General features: G+C 47.2%; 1 protein-coding gene across 2 annotated transcripts; it reads left to right on the top strand.

Moving 5' to 3' along the window:
- The first annotated feature begins 267 nt into the window (after positions 1-267).
- On the top strand, positions 268-18,220 carry cdk4 (cyclin-dependent kinase 4). 2 transcript variants are annotated; one of them, XM_055664606.1, is made up of 8 exons: positions 268-589; positions 8,476-8,740; positions 9,299-9,434; positions 10,055-10,222; positions 11,511-11,620; positions 12,393-12,443; positions 13,011-13,146; positions 14,918-18,220. In XM_055664606.1, the coding sequence occupies exons 2-8, from the start codon at positions 8,523-8,525 to the stop codon at positions 15,005-15,007; spliced, it is 909 nt and encodes a 302-aa protein (XP_055520581.1). In that variant the 5' UTR covers positions 268-589; positions 8,476-8,522; the 3' UTR covers positions 15,008-18,220. The 2 variants fall into 2 exon arrangements, with proteins under 2 accessions (XP_055520581.1, XP_055520582.1); XM_055664607.1 differs by lacking the exon at positions 13,011-13,146 and having other exon boundaries at positions 271-589.
- The last annotated feature ends 1,672 nt before the right edge of the window (positions 18,221-19,892 follow it).

Genomic DNA, 19,892 nt, shown 5'->3' with positions numbered 1-19,892 from the left:
GCTCCACCTAATGCTCGATTCCTCGCCTCCCCCTCCCGCTAAACACTGACAATCTTTCCTCTTCCCTTTTAGTACTGAACTTCAGTTAACACGTTTGCCTCCCCCCTCCCCTCCTCTCCTTGTTCTTCCACTAGGGCTCTGTTCTGTTCCGAGATTCCAACATTTGCAGTGTTTTACAACTTGACATTAAAACAAATAGAGTCCATTTCCACCAATCAGCGCGGAAATGCCGTGAAAACAGCGGCAAACACCCCCCACCCCTCCCCGAGCTGGGCAGATCGCCGGCTGCAATCTACCAATAGAGGCATGCAGAAAGGAGTCAATCATGGCAGCGGAAGGACAATGCACTGTGAATGACTTCATGTCCTAACTTGTAAACTGGTCATTTCAGCTGGAGTTTTTAACTTCTTATTTAACTTAAAAAAAATATATATATAATATCAATTTTAAATATTTATCTACTGCAGCTCGTCATTGAGACTATTAATTGCAGACGGTCCCAGAGTCGGTGAAGGATCATGACTTTGTTTGGTGTTTGATTTACTCTCTCGGAAATCCTGGGGTCTCCATTGAAAATTTCGTGAGCACTGTAAGTAGCAAGATTGGAATTTTCGATTGCCTTGCAGTCGATTACAAAGCGAAACTCTAGGGAACAGAGAAGTGGGACCGCGTTGGAAATTTCTGAATGGCCAGATGGAGTCTGTGTCTGCGATAGGGAAGGTTGTTGGTTGATTTTTTACAATGGTGTGCGTGTATAATATAGATATTTGAAGCAACGTTTTCAATATATATACCCCCGGTACACCTCTGTGTGTGTGTTTATTCTTAGAGAGGTCTTTAGTAAAAACGTTGGCCCTGTTTGGAGGCTGGTGAAAGCATTACTAAATGCTGCCACGTTTAGCGTTATCTGATTCAAATGCACAGAGGATTTTCATAAAAAGTTTTCCTACCCAAGCAGATATTTCCGGTCTCAATCCTTTTGGGAGGAGGAGGAGGAGGAGAAAAAAATGGGCACAGTTTCCTTTAACTTCCAAATGTTTTAAAACTTTATTTTAATCGTTTGAAGTTTGCAATGATTGTTTCGGGGGGAGAAACGAGGCCTTTCTCTCAAGGTCCAACCATTCACGTTGCAATGATTCAGAATTCCGTCATCTTGGCTATGAGGCTGGATCAGTTTTGAAGGGTTGCCTGCCAGGAATTGGTGTGTCAGTATCTGCACCTCAGAAGTAGACTGTTCGGCCCCTCTATTCTGTGCTTTTTCTCTGTTGTACTGGAGCTCCTCCTACCCCTTATCGACCCCCAACCACTGCCATATCTCTCTCCCGCCTTATTCCAGCTGCCCCATAAAGGCTATTCATCTCCACTGCTCTCTATGGGAGCAAATGATATTGCAAAAGGTGGCAAATAATGTGGTGCTGATGTGTGATACAACCAGTCTTCTGGTTCCTTCAGTCTTCATGTTTTTCATTGATAATTGTATTGAATCCCTTTGAATCAGTAATTGCCTTCAAGCACCATTTGAAGGTTGCAGTGATGTAGATAGATAGATAGCCTTTTATTGTCATTCAGACCGAAGTCTGAACGAAATTGCAGCAGTCATACATATAATACAATACAATAAAACAACAACAAACACATATTAACATCCACCACAGTGAGTCCACCCAGCATCTCCTCACTGTGATTGAGGCAAAAGTCTTAGGTCTGCAGTCTCTTCCCTCCTCTTCTCCCTCTGCGCTGGGGCGATACCCCCCAGAACACCGACCCAGCCACCCTCACGTGAGTACTGCGCCGTCTTCAGCCTCGGGCTGGGCCGCCCCGACTTGGGCGCCGAACCTCCCCCGGACCGGGCTGCCCCGACTTGGGCGTCGCTTCTCCCCCCGGACCGGGCCGCCCCGACTTGGGCGCCGAACCTCCCCCGGACCGGGCCACCCCGACTTGGGCGTCGCTTCATCAACATATAGTTTATATATCTCAAAGGTCATTGCTAGTTTACCTAACTTTGGTATCTCTAGAGCCCTGGAATAATGAGCAGAAGGAAGGAGGGGCAGGAAGGTGAGACTAGTCTTGTACAAAGCACAGGAGGGTATGGTTTGAGGCTGGCAGAGAATGAGTGGCGGGTCACCACTGCACCGAAGAGTAGGAGGTGGGTCGGAATCAAAGGACAAATGAGAGGAAAGGGAATAATAGACTTTCCTAGATGATGAGATAGTTTATAGTCAATAGGCTCAACATTGCAGAGATGAATGTTGAGCCAAGAGAGGAAATGGAGAGGTATTTGGGGACACAGGAAATCAGCAGAGGGGTAAATGTGTCATTGAATGGAGTTTGGGGTGAAAGAGGCAGGGGGTAGTTGGTCCATCAGTCTGAAGAAAGGTGAAGGTCACTTTCTCCTCTTCGGTAACATTGCCTAATCAGTCTCTGCCTCATCTCATCTGTTCCTAAAACCCTCATTCATGCCTTTTGTCGCCTCCGGACTTGATCATCTAACCTCCCTCTCTACTCTTTGCTAAAGTTGAGGTCAACTCGAACCATCCGGCATCAGCTTAAAAGCAGCTCAATACTGAAATGAACACGCTGGTTTCCAAATCGCCACTCAAGCTGTTGCGTCACTGGTAGTTACTGTATTTGGCTTTGAAACAGAATGTATGACTTGAAGAAATTACCTGCCTTGATCATAGGTGGAAGGATAATCATGAATTTATTAACCAAGGATGTTTTGCAACATACGAGGAATTTGGTTTACCATGCAGTCATACCAAAAAAGCAACAAGTCATACAATTACATAAAAATGTGACCAGCGGCTCCTCCACATTCCGCTCTGCGATGGAAGGCAATAAAGTCTTATCTTCTTTCTTCCTTGGGGGAAGCCTACATGGGGCGAGAGAGAATGACTGGTGGGGTAATGAATGAGTCTTTCTACCTAACTATAGCTCTGACCTTTGTGGTAACTTTGTACAGGACATAAGAATGAATGCGTGAGGTAATCTCTCCACGCAACCTGGGCACTGAGGTCAAAATGTTCACAGGCTTCATTTCCTGCTTGTGGGTGAGGCTGGCATTCTTGGTACATTCTTGCTAAGTAATTGGTAGCGTTGGAAACTTTTTAGGAGTGAGGATCTCTGAGGCACATTCAGAAATGCGGAGAGCTGTCCTCTCTATGGTGCGGATGCAAAAACCTTTGGTGTGTGCGAATTATGAAGTTCCTAGATTTCCTGTAAATTATCACGTGCTTCTATTCAAACTATTGAATTCCTGCACATTTTAAAATCATATTTTCTCTCTCGCTCCCACTGTGCATATTTTGCTTTCAACTGTATTTTAAATGGAAAGCTCAGCTGTTTCTTGTGGACTTAATCCGGTGAGCATTTTTGAGTGAGTGTTTGGTTCAGACAGACGGTATTGTTAGATTTGTATATGGGTGTGGTTATTTTTTTTTTGTTATTGGTCTCTTTTTGAAGAAAAAGTTTGGGCAACTTTGGTGTCTCCCCACAACACTCGTTGCGGCCTGATCCAATCTGTAACCAGATAGTTCTGCAAGCCTTATCAGGAGCTAACTAAAGCCTTCCCTAAAGGGATGGATGGGTGGAGGGTGTGAATTCCTTTCATAATAAGAGACACTGTTGCATCTGTGGAGAAACAACAAACGTTTCTGTTCTTTCTGCGGAATTCCCTCTCTTTCTGCCTCCTAGTCCTGTCCTTGGCTGCCCCATACCTGCTGTCCCCTGTTCCCCAGCTCACCTCTGCCTGGCCCTACACTCTCTGTCCCTGCTTGCCATCCCCACCCATGCTCCATACCTACCCCCTGTTCTCTCTACCCCCACTCCTCTATGTCTTTTCTGGTAGCAATGCCATTTCTTTTTCAGGTCCATATAGGAGAGCATCCAGGCTTTAGATTTGATGTTGTATCCAGAACTCCCACCTCATCGCTTCCTCTGACAGTGCAGCACTGTCTTGACGCTCCCTCTCTGGGTGATTGCACCACATCCTTTCCACTTGGGAGGTGTGCGTGTGAGGTGTGACCTCTCCAAGCCACCAGCTGATGGCATTTTAAACGTCCCTTCCACGTATTCCTTCTCTCCAGAAATGCTGCCTGACCCACTGTGTAACACTCTAGGATTTTGTACCCTTTCCTTAAATTTGAATAAGGTCTGGACCTTGCAGAGGGGGGCAGGGAGAGGGGGTTGACCAAATTGGGGGAGGACATATTATAACATTGTTGCTGAGAAGTGGGGGAGAGAAAATTAGGAGCAGCTGTTATTGGGTAAGTCCACATGTGGGAGTTGTTGTTGAAAGACCAGCTGATCAGAGTTCAGGACTGGCATGTCCCAGTAAGGAGGAGGGACAAAGATGGCAGGGTAAGGGGACCTTCGATCTCAAGAGACGATGTCAATTTGGTCGAAAAGGAGGCATTGGTAAGGTTTAGGAAAATGAAATCAAACCTTTGAGGAATATAAAGAAAGCAGGAAAGAATTCAAGCAGGGAGCAAAACACAAAAGTGCTGGAGGAACTCAGCAGGTCAAGCAGCATCTGGGGAGGGAATGGGCAGGCGTTTTATTTTGAGTCTGGGCCCATTTAAATTAAAACAGAGAATGAGGAGGGCCAGAAGGGTTAAGAGATGTTATTGGCAAGTCTGATTAAAGAGAATTTCATTGTACTTTAAACATGTGTTACAGAGGTAACTAGGGAAGAGTGCAGGACCACAAGGATAAAGGAGGGCATTTATGCTTGGAGTCAGAAGATGGTGAGGTACTAAATAAGTATTTTGCACAGGTATTCATCTTGGAGAAGGATATGAAGATAGTGAGATCAGTGTGGGGCATACCAATATGCTCGGGCAATTTGTGATCAAGAAGGAGGTGGTGGGTCTCATGAAGAGCATTAACGTGGATAAGTTCCCAGGGCCTGCTAGGATCTATCCCAGATTATTGAGAGGCAGGATAGGAGATTGCTGGGGGCTTGATGAAGATCTTTATACCCTCTCTAGCCCCAGGTGAGGTCCTGGTGGACTGGAGAGTATCTACTGTTCCTTTGTTTAAGAAGGGAAATAGGGAGCCTCACCTCAGTGGTACGGAAGCTGTTGGAGGGGATTATTAGGGATAAGATCTACTCGCATTTTGAAGAGAATGAGCCAGTTGGGGACAGTCAGCATGGCTTTGTGTGGGCCACGTTACGCCTGACAATCTTAATTGAGGTTTTTGAAGAGGCAACAGAAGTGATCGTTGAGGTTAGTACAGTTGTACACATGGATTTTAGTAAGTGTTTGACAAGGTCCGTCATAGTAGGCTGATCACGTAGATGAAGATGCATGTTTTGACAAAGATAGGGAGAATGTACAAACTCCATACAGACAGCACCTGTAGTCGGGATCGAACCCGGATCTCTGGCGCTGTAAGACATCAAATCTACTGCTGCGCCACCCCGAAGCTCTTTATCTCTTCCCTGTAGTCTGCCTCGTCATTGTTTGAGATCCGGCCCCACTACGGTGATATCATCTGTCAACTTGTAAATGGAGTCGGAGCAGAAGTTGACTGCACCTTTGTGGGAGTAGAGCATTGTGGGAGGTTGCTGAGATTGCAGCCTTGTGAGGAACCAGTGTTGACAAGCCAAAGTGACTCAGAAGACCCTGAACTGAACCAAAAGTACTGTGCAACTGAAGCCTGACAAACAGGCCAAACTGGATCAGGGTGGTCGATCTCCTTCCCTGATAGACATTTGTAAACTTAGTGGGAAGTTTCTGTGAGAAATAGAAGCAGGGATAGGCCATTTGGCCCCTTGTGCCTGTTCTGCCATTCAATAAGATTGCAGCGAACCTTTAAAAATAAACTTTTGTGCTGACTGTTACTGATACTAACTTATTAATTACAGGTTTATTAAGTTACTTGAATTTAAATTCCTCAGCTACCAAGACTATTCGATGCTGATCTAGTGTTTGATCTGAAGCATTAACTGTTTTGCTTCATAGACGCTACCTGATCTACTGAGTAGTTCCAGAATTTTCTGTTTTTTATATCAAGATTGCAGCAGCTGTAGTTTTTGATTATCAATAATTTAGCAGTTTCACAGATCTTTGAGATGGGAAGCTTTGCAGGACTCTGCAAAAGGAGCAGATGGGGAGTAGGAGTATTTTGTATTTAAGTGTTTTGACCAATTCCATGTGACTGTCTGGTGTCAAATCTGAGTGTAAGCTCTGTTTCTGAACATCCATCGTGTGTTGACTTCCATCGTGTGTTTTTCCCCCCCTTCAAAGAAGTGGTTGTGTGATCATTTACATTAGCCTCAGATGGCAGTCGGGGCAGCAGTTAAACGCCCTGTGAAAGCCGCCCACCCTGCCGCATGGCACTGCCTCGGCGCCAACCCTCTTGCGGTGTGGCTGTCTCTTGGCAGTGCATTAAAGGCCAATCTAGATTTCTGTGCTGGCCTCGTTCTCTGTGTCCGTCTCCCTCTCCGTAGGTCTCCATCTCTGTCTGTCTCTTTCTCTTGGAGCGCACGGCCCATTGTGTGTCTGTGGATTGGAGGAGGGTGTTCTGACCAACCTTCAGGCATTAAGAATGAGAAGCAATGTAAGGGGATCTAATCGTCCAGTGTACAATTGGGGCCAATGCACAGGCTGAGATAATTGACTAACAGCTCTCCAAATTCTTTGTAACTTGAAGCATGTTGGAACATGGAGGATGTGTGAAATGTCATTTGACTACAAGTTGCATTCTTTCCCTGTGCCCCTCCCTTCCTTTGACCCTTTCCAATGATGTAATTTTGAGTTTCCTTTCAATGTTTTCCACACTGACAGTCAAAGATGCGATAGCAGAGCAAGATAGACTACTCCTACTAAATGCAATGGGCTGACGTGTAGTACACAATGGAGCGATTTGCCCTTGAATATTGTTGCCAAGGTAGATGGAGGTTCATTCAGCATGGAAACGGGCCCTTCGGCCCCCAAATCCATCCTAACCATCAAGCTCCCTTCTACACAATAGCCCCCCCCCCCCCCCAGGTTCTAGCCCTCACCAAGATGCAGGCCCGAATGCTACAGGAGATCCTTCTTCCATGTGGCTATCAAACTTTATAACTCCTCCCCCTTCTGTCGTGGGATAGACTGAGACTGACTCCCCTCCCTCCCTCCCCCCGCCCCCCCCCCCCCAATGTCCCTGATCTTTGCACATCCCCCAAACCTTTCCACTCGTCACTTTAATTTCACGTTTCATGCATTTTGTGTATTTTGTGTTTTATGACTGTTGGCAGATCAATTTCCCTCCTGGCATCAATAAATTTCTATTGGTTCGTATCAATCCCACAAACTGGAGACAATTTACAGCAGCCAGTTAACTTACCAACCTGTACGCCTTTGGGACGTGGGAGGAACCAGGATCATGCTGGTTCGGCTGACTTTGAAGCATTGCGTGCAGTTCTGGTCGCCCCATTACAGGAAGGATGTGGAGGCTTATGAAAGTGTGTAGAGGAGGTTTACCAGAATGATGCCTGGATTGTTTTTCCTAGATTTCCTAGCGGTGATAGAAGTATATATAAAATTATGAGAAGGCATAGATAGGGTAGATAGTCAGAACCTTTTTTGCCTAGGGTGGAAATGTCAAATACTAGAGAGGATAGCTTTAAGATGAGAGGGTCAAAGTTTAAAAGAGATGTGTGGGGCAAGTTTTTTTACACAGAGGGTGGTGAGTGCCTGAAACGCACTGCTGAGGGTGGTGGTTGAAGCAGATACGCTATTTAAAAGACTTTTGGATAGACACATGCTTACGTAGGGAAAGGAGGGATATGGGTTATGTGCAGGTGGATAAGTGATAGTCTTGGGTGTCGAATAAGTGATATTCGGTACTGAATGTTTGGGCTGAAGGGCCTGTTCTTGTTCTATGTTCTATCTCGGAGAAATCCTCAATAGACAATAGGTGCAGGAGTAGGCCATTCAGCCCTTCGAGCCAGCACCTCAAGTTACAGGGAGAATGTGCAAACTCCAGGCAGACAGTGCCAGAAGTTGGGATTTAACCCAGATCTCCGGCACTTTGGAAAGCAGGTTTGCGTATAGTTTAGGTGACGTTTCGGTTGAGACCATTCTTCAGAGTCTGAAGAAGGATTTAAACCTGAAATGTCACCCATGCCTTCTCTCCAGAGATGCTGCCTGTCCCGCTGAATTACTCCAGCTTCTTGTTTGTGTCTTCAGTTTAAACCAGCATCTGCAGTTCCTTACACATTTAGGTGTCGTTTAGTTTATTGTCAGTGACGCCACTGTGCTGCCTCCTTCCAGGCGTGCGTGGATTTAGGGAGTTCTCTCTAAGCTGCAAGGCTTTTTAGCGATTTAATAGCTGCATTCTGTCTGCTGAGTCTCATGTGTAACCCTTGATGCTTTGGCTCGGACACCAGCGGGGACCATGTACCCACCCTCTAGCCAAGGCTCCACGTCTGCTGGCAATAAGTTCAATAGGCGACTCATTGCACGTTTGGCATTGATTCCCTTCCAGGCGCAAGTCGGCCGGCCGGTCCGAGGCTGTTGAGGAGGCGCTGCGTAATGGAGCACTGTCCCGTGACCCAGTACGAGCCCGTGGCGGAGATCGGGGGAGGAGCCTACGGCACCGTCTACAAGGCCCGAGACTCGCGGAGCGGCAAGTTTGTGGCTCTCAAAAACGTGAGGGTTCACCGGGACGAAGAGGGCCTACCCGCCTCCACGGTCAGGGAGGTGGCTCTGCTCAAACGGCTCGGACGCTTTGACCATCCCAACATTGTCAGGTGAGCTGGCTGTAATGTGAGGGAGGTGGGGATGCTGCCAGAGTGCGCCGGGCTGGTGGGGGGGGGGGGGGGGGGCTGCACTCCACACGTTGCGCCGGTTTGGTGGGGATCGCTGGTGGGCGCAGACTCGGTGGGCCGAAGGACCTGTTTCTGCCCTGTATCTCTAAACTAAACTAAAGATTTAGGAATTGGTAAGAAGGAGAAGATTGCGGTCTGATGCTCTCTCACCATCTCCTGGTTTTGCTTTGATGGGAGGTGTGAGGAGGAATTTTCTGACACAGAGTAGGTGGTGGCAGCAACGCACTGCCTGAAGCAGCGGTGGAGGCTGAGACTTTAATCATATTGATGAAGTGTCGAGGCAAACGCTTGAATTGCTGAGGCACAGAAAGCTACAGACCAAATGCAGTTGAATGGGACGAGTAGAAGTATAATACAATGGTCAGCATGGACATAGTGGGCTGAAGGGCCTGATTCTGTGCTGTGTGACTCTGTGACGTTGGGCTTTGACTCGGTGGGGCCTCGTGCAGCCATTGTAACTACCTATGTGCGTTGCCGCAGGTTGTACGACGTGTGCGCAACCACGAGGGCGGACCGAGAAGCCAAAGTCACTCTGGTGTTTGAGCACGTTGACCAGGATCTGAAAACCTACCTGGAGAAGGCCCCGTCGCCTGGACTACCAGCCGAGACTGTGAAGGTAAAAAGCAGGGCGCTGGCTGGTGGCCATTTTGTTATCATCCCACTGCTGGCTACTTTTTGACGGGAGAGGAGGGCGATGTGGGAGACGACAGCTTCCCAACCAGCCCTTCCCCCCCCCCCCCCCCCCTCAACCTCCACCCCTATATAGTTTCACTGTTGTTTTTTAGTGAGAGCAGTCAACGGTGCTCTGTTTGTCACACATGCAGCTGCATAGTGAAATTCCTTTTGCACACATTACACATGCGGGCGCCGACATTTTTGGCACCATTGTTCAAAGTCCGGGTGGGAATTCCTTTGGAGAAGGAGAAACCAGTAGTTAAGATGCTTCCGAGTATCATTCGTATCCAGGCTTTGGTCTATACCAAGGGTCTCGACCTGAAATATCACCTATTCCTTTTTTCCAGAGATGCTGCCTGTCCCGCTGAGTTACTCCAGCTTTTAGTGTCTATCTTTGGTGTAAACCAGCATCTGCAGTTTCTTCCTACACCTCTACTGAGTGGTGGGGAAAGGAAAATAGGAGGCTGGGTATTGGGAGGTCTCGGTAGGGGGCTTGGGAGGGGGTGGTCCCTGCTGGTGATCTCTTCTAACAGGCCTGTGTGTGTGTGTGTTTGGGGGCAGGATCTCATGAGGCAGCTGCTGAACGGCCTGGTGTTTCTGCATTCCCACGGCGTAGTGCACCGCGATCTGAAGCCCGAGAACATCCTGGTGACCAGCCGAGGCCAGGTGAAGCTGGCTGACTTTGGCCTGGCTCGCATCTACAGCTGCCAAATGGCACTGACTCCGGTGGTAAGCAAGAATCCGGGCATTTGTCAAGCTTGGTTGAGGTGTCTGTCTGTGTCCATGTCTGTCGCAACGATAGCAATTTAACAATCATTATTTTATTTTGAATGTTTATGACATTTCTTCCTTGATCTTGTGTGCATGTTCCAATATTTATTTTCCACTCTGCAAAATGTTTTTAAAATATTAGCAGCTTTAATTTTTAACTTTCCGGTTAGCGACATAGGGGAAATTCGAGATGTCATCAAAGATATCATCAACATCTCCACCTCTGCAGAGCAGGGAATCCCCCAGAAAAACAACACCTGATGCCACGGAGACGTTTGAGTCAGCATAGCATTTGTGCTGATTGCACAATCAAGGCCTCCAATTGTAGATCGACTTGCCCACTGTTGACTGGTTATTTTTATTTAATTTGTAGATTCATAGTGTTTTACAGAACGGAAATGGACCTGTGGGCCTAATGAGTCCGTTCTCGCCCCAATGTCTAGCAAATCCAATCCCTTTTGTGTGCATTTGGCCCTATCCCTTTAAGCCTTTGCTATCCGTGTGCCTGTCCAAACGTCTTAAATGTTGAAATTCAACTCGCCTCCCCTGCCTTTTCTGGCAGCTCGTTCCATATACCCATATATTCCACGCTCTCTGTGGAAAACTGGCCCCTCAGATCCTCTTTAAATCTCTCCCCTCTCACCTTAAACCTATGCCCTTTAGTTTTAGACTCTCCTACCCTAGCAAAAAGATTGTGACTATCCATGCACCTCAAAATGTCATAAACCTCTATCCGGTCTCTCAACACAAAGGGTGGTGGGTGTATGGAACGAGCTGCCGGAGGAGGTAGTTGAGGCTGGGAATATCGCAACGTTTAAGAAACAGTTAGACAGGTACATGGACAGCACAGGTTTAGAGGGATATGGGCCATACACAGGCAAGTGGAACAAGTATAGATGGGACATGTTGGTCGATGTGAGCAAGTTGGGCCAAAGGGCCTGTTTCCACACTACATCACTCTATGACTATGGGTCTCCTCTGCTTTTGGCCTATCAATCTCTCCTTGTATTTCAAGCCCTCCAGTCCTTGCAATTCCCCAGTGAATCTTTTCTGCCCCCTCTCTAGCTTCCATATCCTTCCTGTAACATTATATGAAAAATAAACTTAGCCACATTAGTTTAGAGCAAAATCTTTTACCGTGAGCTTTTGAGAAGAGGGCTTGGGAAGAACACCGTTTTACTGAAGTTGTGAGTGTGAGAGAGGCCAGTACTTGGTTCCGCACTCACTTTGTGTTTGACCTGCTCAGGTGGTGACGCTGTGGTACCGTGCCCCAGAAGTACTCCTGCAATCTACCTATGCCACCCCCGTCGACATGTGGAGCACTGGCTGCATCTTTGCTGAGATGTTTTGCAGAAGGTCAGTGCTGCAGGAGATGGAAGGAGCCGATGTTTACAGGCCGCACTGTGTTGTAAATTGTTTTGAAGGATTTGATGAAGTTGATTAGTGAGGGCATCAAAGGTTAGGGGGAGAAGGCAGGACAATGGGATTGAAAGGGAAAGATAGATCAGCCATGGAGCAGACAAGAAGGGCCAAATGGCCTAATTCTGCTCCCATGTCTTATGATCTTATGAACAATTTTTATTGATCGGGGACAAAATGGGATATACCCGCTGGCTGTTGCTTAAGGTAGAAGTAAGACAGTCGTCTCCCCTCTGGGTCAGACGGGTGGTGGTTTAAATACTGCTGCAGAGACGAGGGAACAAAAATCCAGGCAAATCTCCAAGCACAGGGATGTATCGGCCTGTCTTCCCAATCTGTTCATGCAGCCACGGACCAGACATTCCCATGAGTTGATGAGGATGTTACATCAACAATCAACAAGCCATTGTTGGCTGTTGGGTAGGTAATAACAAGAAATACAAACAGTGAAACTAGTATGATGACTAGGGTGGGGCATGGACGGAGAGAGAGGGGATGCGAGGGTTATTTGTAGTTAGAGAAGATGTGATGAGGTGAGGGGTGGGTGGGGGGGGGGGGGTAAGATGGTAGCTGGGTAGGGGGATGGTCTCTTTATCTTCTGGTGCTGTTCAATTAAAAATATTCTATCCCTTTTGGGACTTGACGTTGAGCCGATGGGCTTCAGTGTCCAGTTGAGTGCGACTGCTTTATTCTGTTTTCTCTTCTACAGGCCCTTGTTTTGTGGGAAATCAGAAGTTGACCAATTAGGAAAGATTTTTGAGTAAGTGCACTTGCTAAATTCCAGCGGGGCTCGGGAAGGTTTTTAGAGGGGGGGGGGGGGGAAGGGGTGGCAGGGGGTAATCTTGGGAGGCACTACCCAGCTGAGGCAACCTGGAGAGGAAGCGAGGCATCCAGGTTGGTTCGAGCACCCACAGGGCTGAGATGTTGAATTGACTGGGATCTTGTGACTTATTGTCTATTAACAGCGCCGCCAATCTGACCCATGAATTAGCAGCCTGACCAATGAAATCTGTGAGAATTGGCCTGTTGCTTTGGCCTGTTGCGCAAACCTGCCTCGTGGTTAAATCCCCCCCGATATCGTGAGCAAGACGATAATTGAATGCACTGGTGAATGGTCATCTCTTTAGCAACATCACTGCTCCACCGCTGTTTCTGGGAGCTTGCTGTGCGCAAATTGACTGCCACGTTTCCTGTGTTGCATAAGCAGCAACGTTTCCAAAGAGCCTCGCTGGCTTTGAGGTGCGTCGGGACGTCCTGAATGGGACGCGAGAGGTGCTGCTGAAATTGGAGTCTTTTTTTTCTTTATTGGAAACTTCTGTGCTTTCAGCATGACAGGGCTCCCAGCAGAGGAGGACTGGCCAGAGGACGTGACCCTGCCACGAAGTGCCTTCACCAACCGGCCTCCACAGTTGGTAACGAACTTTATACCCGAAATCGATGACTTGGGAGCAAGCCTGCTGCTGGTGAGAAGCACTCTCTGGGAAATGGCCAGTTTATAGTGGAGTGCCCGGGTTTGACCTAAACGAGTTTTGTTTTGGCTGAGAATTGTTTACTGCCACAAAGCAGCGTGTTTCAATATTCTAGGAAAGGCTCTGCGATATCCATTTGTAGAAGTGTTGCCTGTTAACTTCATTAACTTTGTAGGTTAATTGGCTTTGGAAATATAGGTAGTTGTCCCAAGCGTGTAGGATAGTGTTGGTGTACGGGAGACCGCTGGTCGGCGTGGAGTCGGTGGGCCAAAGGGCCTGTTTCCCTGTTGTATCTCTAAACTAAACCCCATGCCTTGTGCCCACCTCAGGTCAGATGCTAGTGACTGGCATCCTGCCAGCCTTGCCACTGTTGCACGAGTGTTAACTCAGCAACGGGCTCTGCGTCAGACCATCCTGACAGCTCCCACTCTCAAAGACATCTCACTGATTCCGAGTGTCTTGATTCTTAAAACATTTAAATTTTATACATTTTAAATTCCTAATGGAAATTATCCATTTAAAATAGCATTCGACTTGTTTTTATTTTATGTATTAAAGTGTTTTAAATACAAACTAACCACTCGCCTTTTTGAGTGCTGGTTGCCACGTGATGCTGCCTCAGCTTGCTGTAGTTCAGTGGTGACTGTGGTTCCTGGAATCCCACTCCAGATTGAGACACAAACCCTGTGCAGTACTGTGGGTGCCGCCGTTCCGGTGAGATCTTAAACCAAAAGCCTGTGCATGCTTTTGGGAAGACATTTGCTCAAATTTCATGGCCGTTACTTTACAATTTGTTGGAGTTTGCTGCGCGCAATATTGCCTGCTGCGTTTTCTATAATTGAAATGGTGACCGCAATTCGACAGCGTTTCATCGGCTCTAAATGATTTGGGAGGTCCTGAAACGGATGTGAAAGGCGCTATGGAAATGCAGATTCTTTTTTTGCCCCTGCTAAGACCATCGTCCACATCTTTGCCACTTCCAGGCACAACTATTCCAAACCACCCCTCCTGTATACTCCTCACCCTCCAATTCACTGCCTGTCTTCTAATTTGCACTGTACCCTGCTTGGATCCAGGTCTGGGACCGTTTGTTTTAACATTCCTGAACCTTGTGTTCCAGTCCACCACAGGTGCTCCTGCTCTCTCTCTCTCTCCTCTTCCCCTCTTCCCCTCTTCCCCTCTTCCCCTCTTCCCCTCTTCCCCTCTTCCCCTCTCTCTTCCCCTCTTCCCCTCTTCCCCTCTTCCCCTCTTCCCCTCTTCCCCTCTTCCCCTCTCTCCCCTCCCCCTCTTCCCCTCTTCCCCCCCTTTCTTTTCCCCCCCCCCCCCCCCCCCCCCCCCCCCCCCCCCCCCCATCCTTACCGATGTCCCAATCACCTTCCGATCTCCACACTCTAATTCTTGGTCATCCATGAATTTAACGACACCATCATTAGCGATATTGCCTTCAGCAGCCTGAGCTGTGAAACTTCCACCGACACCTCCCTGCTGCTGTTCCTGGGAGCTGGCTGCGCAAAAACCCACTGCCAAGCTTCCATCACTCGCAACTACAACTGGCTGTGGAGCGCTTTAGTGCACCCCGTGAGGCGCTATACAAATGCAAGACGCCCTGGCTACCTGTAACCTGAGAACAAATGGATCTTTTGATGACATAAAAACAGATTGTGAGCTGCCTTGTTAGAGTGCTTGATTTGAGAAGGTTATTATATGATCAGTGTCTGATGTTCCGATGAGGAGCCCCTGATGTTTTTTTCCTTCTTTTTCCCAGGAACTGCTGACATTCAGCCCGATGAAAAGAATCTCTGCCTTCAAGGCCCTGGAACATCTTTATTTCCTCGGTCAAAGCCCGGAGGTTTAAGACGACCCATTGCGACCTGTGGAAAGTAAACTGTAAACAGCTTTGCCTGCTTATCCACACTGGGGTACCACAGCAGTGCGCAGCTGCCTTACGGATGTGTGCTGCAGGAAGGGGATTTGGGGGGGGGGGGGGGGGGGGGGGGGGACGATGTGTGTAAGATGAGAACAAAATTAAGCTTTAACCATCAGAAGAGTTTTCCAGAATTAGCTCTGTTGATCTGTGAAGCTGGTTTCCTTGGGCAGAAGCCAGCAGATGGCAGTGTGGCACTGGTTTGGGGCTTGTGGTCTGTCTGTTTTGCTATGACACCGTTTTCTTGATGTGTCTCGGTTTGTCTGTGTGCTGGTCCTTGCCGTTGCACGAGGGCTGGGAATTTGGTGTCATCTCTACCTCCTTCCCCCTCCTCCCGAGAGAGAGAGAGAGAGAGAGGTAGCCCTGCACCCTTGCCCCAAATCATCCAACCAAATCCCTCTAATTGGGAGGCTGAGGCATCTGCAAGTAAACTCCTTCATGGCTAGAGGGATGGGCGTTTTAAGTGTAACTCTATACTGCCTGCCACTGGGGCTTTTTAACCCCAGGGAAGGGAAAGTAATTAATTTCATCCTTGTATCTCCACCCTTCCTTCCAGATGCACACAACTGTAGCTGTCTGCCAGTGTATTGAATTTAAAAGAGCATTGCCCCATTTCCTTAAGATCCTAATGGACTAATGTCAGGAAAATGTCTTCTCTGGTGGCGTGTCTATTGGCTGCGTTCAAGCAACGTGTTCACTTCTGTGACTGTCGGTTGGTGACCAGACATAAAAAGTCCATGACTGTTCTTGCTCTTCCCTATTTGGTTGTTGTGTTTCTGTGGCGCCTTTCACCCCACTTCGGGATGCACTTGCCACGATCTGTGCATGTGAGACGTCCAGAGTTGTTGCTCTAGAAAAGGCAAGCTTCCACAAGCAGCCATCAGTTAATGACCAGATCATTTGTTTCTTTCCATGTCAAAGTTAATCCCACCCAGCTCTTCAGAATAATGTCTGGGCATTTTAATTGGCCTGACAGCAACCTTAATTTTGGTGAGAGGGAGGTTAGTTATGCAATGCAGGCTGGAGTAACTCGCAGCAAGTCAGGCAGCATCTGCGGAGAACCTGGATAGGTGCCATTTCGGGTCAGGACTCTTCTTCAGACTGATTCAAGGGGAGGGGAAAAAAGAAAAAGCTGGGAGAGAGGAGAGGCAGGACGAAGTGTGGCAGGTGATAGGCAGATGGTTGGAACTAAGGCCAAAGATTAAAAGGTGTCTGCCTATCCAAACCCTCTCTCGCCCTTGTACTCAACACCTGTTAGGCTTTCTCCTGCCTCTTCTCTCTTCCAGCCTTCTAATCACCCCCCCCCCCCCCCCCCCATACAATCAGTCTGAAGAAGGATCCCAATCCGAAACTTCACCTATCCATGTTCTCCACAGATGCTGTCTGACCTGCTGAGTTATTCCAGCATTGTGTCTTTATTTGTAAACCAGCATCTGTCGTTCCTTGTTTCCACTTCTAATCTTGGATGTGGAGAAGCAGTTGGGATGCATCAGCTCAAGATTTTGACCAATATTTATCTCTCCCTAAAAACCAAGTCAAGTTAGCTGGCTGCTGTGGCCAAACTGGCAGCTCCTGCACCACAAACTGCCAAATAAAGCAATCATTGGCTGTAACGCATTCAGCACGCTCTGAAAGGGATGTAAAAGATGCTACAGGAATGCTAGCTTGCCTTACTGTGTACCAATTCCCTCGCAATGTTTAATGGCGGAGTTGATCTGCTGCCACAGACCAATCGCCTCGTGATGTGAAGTCAGTTCTTTCTCGGCCGCTGTGAAACTGCCACTTGTGAACCTGACAACTCCTGATTGTTCCCACTTAAAACTATGGACTTTTTTTTTAATGGCATCAAATTGTCTGTTGTCTCTGGCAAAGAAATCTCCAAAGTTTCACTTTCCCACCGCTTCAGGGATAGATTACTGCATCTGATGGGTTTTGAATTTATCTAGATTAAACTGGGAATGGTGTTAAACCTCAGCTGCAGTACAAATTGCCCCACCTTGTGTTGGTGCAGTGCAATGATTGAGACAGCACTTCATTTTGACTTGTGAAAATGACCTGAAATTTATTGTTGATCCTTTTGGGCAGAGGCAGTCTGGCTCTGCTGCGTGTGAACCATTTTTAATATGTATAACTTGCTGCTAAAGCTTGCTGCTACACCTGATCAGAAATTGTTATCTCTTGCTATCGGGCAGCGACAGGGCATGTCACTTCATTCTGTCACGGCAATTTAGAATATGTTTGTTGTCTTTTTATGTAGTGCATTGATTCTGTGTTCTAGCTTAAACTAATCCGGCTGCCCAATAGTACTAGCGTTTGATCTTATGAGAGCCAGGAACTTGTGTCGGAGAGCAAAAATCTGTTAACAGGAAAGTCTGGTTAATGTCCCATCAGCTTTGGATAGTGGATTATGTTCTCAGATGATAACCAGTTAGTGCATCCTGGTCACCTGGCATGGTTTCAACAAAGGCTGCTCCACGTCTGCTATTGTTGATTCTTCATTTTGTACCTATTGATTGGCATGCAGCTCTGTGAACTATACATCCAACACGAGATGTAACTTTTTAAACCACGATTGTGTTTGACTAGTAATGGCTTGTAGTAAGTAGCAAGAGGTCTTGATTGTTCCCTTCAATTGAAGCTGTTAAAGGCCTGTCCCACTTGGCCGTCATCGGCGCGTAAATTACGCGACATCGTATACACGTCACGACGTGACATGCACGCATGGTGCGCGATGACATAGGCAGACGCTGCAGGATTTTGTGATGTAGCGCAAATGACGGCCAAGTGGGACAGGCCCTTTAATCACTACCTGTAGAACAATGGCATGGCTAAGGACACTGCCACTCATTTTAATCAAACTGGTTGCTTACTTGAGATCTTTAATGGCACCCCCTCCCCTCCAAAAATAAAGATACAAGGCCAGAGTAGTGGTTTCACAGCGAAGTAGAAGGTTCTCGGAGGTTCTCGTAGGTTGTAGCCGGTGTTGACCAGTGGATTTCATTGGCTCTTTGGGAATGAAAAGGTATGTAGTAGTTTTCAGAACCAAGGATAACCGACCGGTAATGTTAAATGTCCGCTGAGTTTCACAGACGTGTATCTCTAGCTTCTTAAAAGTTGTCTCCACTCCTTCCCTCCCCCCCCCCCCCCCCCCCCCCCCCCCCCCCCCCCCCCCCCCCCCCAAAGGACTTACCGTACACTGTGCTTTAGCTGTCTTTTTACAGCGCCAACCTTCCTGTTCATTGGGATGTGCGCGTTTCACCTTGACTTTGCACCGTGTTCATTTTTTAGACGGTGTTTCTCCCCCCCCCCCCCCCCCCCCCGCGCCCCCGCTTGCCCTGTCCCTCACCTGCATAATGGGCTGGTGAAGGAAGAGTGTGTATGTTCCACAGTCACCGTTCCAGTTGCCGGTTTTTCAGGCGACTGCCGGCAACTTGAGTCGCCGGCAGTCTGCTGAAAAATCCCCTAAGTGGGACAGGCTGGTAATAAGCTTGAAAACAAAATGCTAGAAATATTCAGCGGGTGAGGAAACATCTGTGGAGAGAGACAAATCGTTAATGTTTTTTAGTTATTCATCAGAGCTGTGGTATTTTTTTTGGTTTTAGTTTAGATTTCCACTAGCAGTCTTTTTACTTTTCTCTCCCTGATCTTGCCTGCTGGATCTGCCAACCTTGGTATTAAGGGACTTCCCTCAGTGGTTATGTGGAGGGAGAGAGTTCCACATTTACCTTGCCCTTCGTGTGAAGAATTGCTTCTTGCCTCAAATTTTAGTAATTCTTCTTCAAGCTGAAGTCCACTCCCACCTGCTATCAGTTGCACACGAGTCAGTTAGGTATACCACCAGACAGTCAGTGGCTCTCGCATCAGGAGTGGCAGAAGGATGATGCCTAGTGTTACAAATGTTCTTCACAAGAGTGGCTTACAAAAGGCGAGTGGATTGGCATCACAAACCAGCCAATCCTGACCCAAAGCCAAAAGACATCAATAATTAATATTTTAAACTTTAAGACATATTTGTTATGTTATCTTGAGCGTTAATGCTAAATAGTCTGCATTTGGTTATATCTATTAGTTTTTGTTTCCAAAAAAAACTCTTCCAGGGGAGCTGAGACTTTTACAGCATGGAATTGTTATCTGTGCTGAGTTTAAAGGACCAGATTATTTCAGATGCTGAGTAACTATTAAGTTGTGTAGGAATGAACTGTAGATGCTGGTTTATACCAAAGATAGACACAATGTGCTGGAGTAACTCAACAGGTCAGGCAGCACCTCAAAAACTCCAACACTTTGTGTCTATCTTCACAATGAAATCATGATTGTTTAATTAAATGACAAGAGTAACCTGGACATTTTTATGTGCATATGAATATGTTTTAATGACAAAAGTAATGTATAGAAACGGAATTGTATTTGTGACAGCCCTGCTTGCTATGTTTTGGGGGGATTGCTGATTTGAACCACCTAACTCCATCGATTCAAGTTCTCCTCGAGACTACAGTGGTGTCAGGGTTGACCTGAAACTTTGGTTTTCAAATCTCTCCCTAACCTCAACAAAAGACATTCCAGCCCCAATCCTTCTCCATAATTATGAGATTTATTGTTAAAATGTGGCAAAAGAAACAATGTCCCATGGTGCTTACACCCCTCATAGCCAAAGCTAGGCAATTGTATGTTTCTTTATACCCATCAGTGTGTGAGAGAGCATTGGAGATTCAACCCTTTATTTGACCTTGAGGGATGCTATCTTGATCATGGCTGCTAGAATATTCTCAAAGATTAAGAGGCATCAGAATATGATTACTGACATTTGGCTGTTGCA

This window comes from Leucoraja erinacea, chromosome 40 (assembly GCF_028641065.1).
Source record: "Leucoraja erinacea ecotype New England chromosome 40, Leri_hhj_1, whole genome shotgun sequence".
NCBI classification, from domain to species: domain Eukaryota; kingdom Metazoa; phylum Chordata; class Chondrichthyes; order Rajiformes; family Rajidae; genus Leucoraja; species Leucoraja erinaceus.
The sequence above is the reverse complement of the archived record's forward strand: the minus strand, read 5'-3'. Positions and strand labels throughout refer to the sequence as shown.